At 43.7% G+C, this 2,655-nt stretch overlaps 1 protein-coding gene across 1 annotated transcript in view; it reads left to right on the top strand.

The window, feature by feature from the left end:
• The window catches only part of Yeats2 (YEATS domain containing 2), a 105,469-nt gene that overhangs the window by 34,624 nt on the left and 68,190 nt on the right, over positions 1-2,655 (top strand). Inside the window, exon 6 of the mRNA XM_012516797.2 lies at positions 1-71. This exon is cut by the window's left edge and continues 7 nt beyond it. Within this exon, the coding sequence (XP_012372251.1) occupies positions 1-71 (71 nt within the window). The remainder of the gene's footprint in view (positions 72-2,655) is intronic.

Below are 2,655 nucleotides of genomic sequence, written 5' to 3' on the forward strand. Positions count from 1 at the left end.
GCTGATCTAACGGGGGAGGAGACTTCACGACTTTTTGTGAAGAAAACAATAGTAGTAGGCAATGTGTCCAAGTGAGTATTGGTTGAAACGTCTCATTTTGTAGCTGGCCATTTATTTTAAGACTTGGGCATTGATGTGTCACTCCAGCCTGTACTGGTGCGTGGTTCAGAGCAGGCTGGAGTGAGGCCCAGTTTCCACTTGCCGTGATTGTGTTAACACTCCTCTCCTCTAGTATTCAGTCACAGGAGGCCTCAAGAGTGCTTTTTCGGGAGTGACCTGTGGTCCAGAGACTGACCTGGAGTGAGCAGAGGCTGTTTGAATCTAGATCTGCTGGTTTTCTCTGGGCTACTTCCCTTTGTCGTGCCACTCTTCGGTACCTCTCTGCCTTGCACCATATCCACGAATCTCCAGAAGGGATGGGAAGATGTTGGCTCCAGAATGTTACTGGAGGACCGGCGAGATAGCTCAGTGGGCTAAGCAGCTGCTTAGGCCAGTGCAGGGACTGGGGTTCAGTCCGCTGTACCTCATGCCACACCAGTCCCGCCCCAGGCACCCACAGCCGGCTCCTGAGACTGGGTGTGGTGGCACACGCCTGTAATCCCAGCGCAGGAGTCCGAGCTGCACATGAGACCCTGTACCAAATATAGTAATAAAAAAAACACAACAAAACTAGTATGTCACTGGAGAAGAGGAAGTAATTTCTTACAGTTTCACATGAAGATTGTAAAAGATGCTAATTATGAGGGATGCATTTCACTTAGATAGGAAAGAAACCTTAGGAGCTCGGGATTATTCTCCCAGGGAACCTATTGGTTGTTTATTTTTATTATTTTGGGTTTCTTTGGAAAATAGCTTTTGGTTTGGTTTGGTTTTGGTTTTGGTGCTGGGAATCAAACTCAGGATCTTGCGCTTGCCAGGCAGGCACTGTGCTGCTGAGCTGTATTCTCAAACTCTTGTTTCTGTTTTGAAACAGGATTCTTTTGGCTTTTTCTCCCTTTGTCTTCTTCAAAATCTAAATTAAAGGCCTTTTAGTGACTGTATCAGGGAGCCAAAGAGGTTAAACTCTCACAGGTCCTTGTGACCTGAGAGCGAAACAGACAGGACTTACTTGTAGTCATCATACGTGTGAGCACTTTCGCGTTACACTTTCTGTTACCCCAGTATCACAGGAAGAAGAAAGAGGCCACAGGAAATAGTTTTCCCAAACTTGGAACTATTTTAAAAAGTAAACCAGTATCCAAGGACTGGAGTCCTTACTTGGTGTGTCTGCAACTCTTTGACTCAGAATGAAGTTGTACATGGTAACGATTTCTGAGACATGCGCACTTAAATACATGTTTCATCAAGGTTGTAAATTTGGAGGAACTTGCATCTTCTGATTTAGTTCTGTCCTACAGGCCTTAGCTAATTCCTAAAAGTGTTGATCTGCCTGCCCAACAGAAGTGTTTTAAAGGTGAAACAGAAGGTTGCAGAGCAAGTCTATTTTTTTTTTTTTTTTTTGGAGACAGGGTCTTACTATGCAGCTCGGGCTGGCTTCAGACTCACGGGGATCCTCCTGCCTCAGCCTCCCCAGTGCTAGGATTATAGGCGTGCACCACCCACCATGCCTGGCTTGCAAGCAGTTCTTAAAGGTAGTATTTCTCCAAGGCAGAGAGCTGTCTCTGACAGAGTGATCTTATGCTGTCTTCATTTTTGTCAAACGTCTGGGATTGGATATTTTAATTGAAATATTATGCTGTGTAAATATTTTGTGCTGATATGAATATTATGTACAAGAGATTAAATTGTTGGGGAAAAGATGGTCATAGTGACCAAGTTTTTTTTTTTTTTCTGGAACCAGGGATTGAACTCAGGCCCTTGCGCTTGCCAGGGAAGCGCTTATTCCACTGAGCCATCTCCCCGGCCCCAAGATTTTAAACAGTATCAGTTTTAACTATTTTCCTGATGAAATTGTATTTTGCAGACCTTTTCATTAAGTATGTTTTTTCATGCTCGCCCCACCTCTGGGCATGCTGAGCCACCAAGTCCAGGTTTGGTGGCGCACACCTGTAATCCCCGTGCTGGGGAGGCTAGAAGTAGGAAGATCACTACAAATCCAGGCTGCAAGCTGCGTAGTGAGACTCTGTACCAAATACATTAAAAAAAAAATTTCTGGAATCTCTTTAGAGTAGAAATGAGGCCTTGCTTTTACCTTGCAGTATGATGCTTAGTAAACATTTGAGTGGTCAACAAATTGATGTAGCCATGAAAACTGTTTAGATTCAGTTATTGAAAATAAAGAGATAATAATGGTTAAGTGCCCTAAAGGTCAGGGCCTCACTGCTACCTTTATTATGGTTGGAACTTGGAATGGCTCCTGTGGACTTTCAGAGGACAAGAAACCAGCTACAACCTCTGGGCAGCCCTGCTTCAGCACCAGAAGGGCCTGATACTTTCTCCGCCTGAAATCTTATTGAAATCAACCCCAAGACTACAAACTCCGTAACCCAGGAATGAAACTATACCAGTTTATTTTCATCTCACATACCCATTTGACAGGAAAAGCAAGTTTCAGTTTTTCTTTTAATCTCAGACTGATAAATCAGAGAACAAAACTTTTGGGTAATACCTCTTGGACCAAAAAAAAAAAAGCCAACCAGTGAAAACCAATTGTGT

Source organism: Octodon degus, unplaced genomic scaffold, assembly GCF_000260255.1.
Source record: "Octodon degus isolate 3935 unplaced genomic scaffold, OctDeg1.0 scaffold00126, whole genome shotgun sequence".
NCBI lineage: Eukaryota > Metazoa > Chordata > Mammalia > Rodentia > Octodontidae > Octodon > Octodon degus.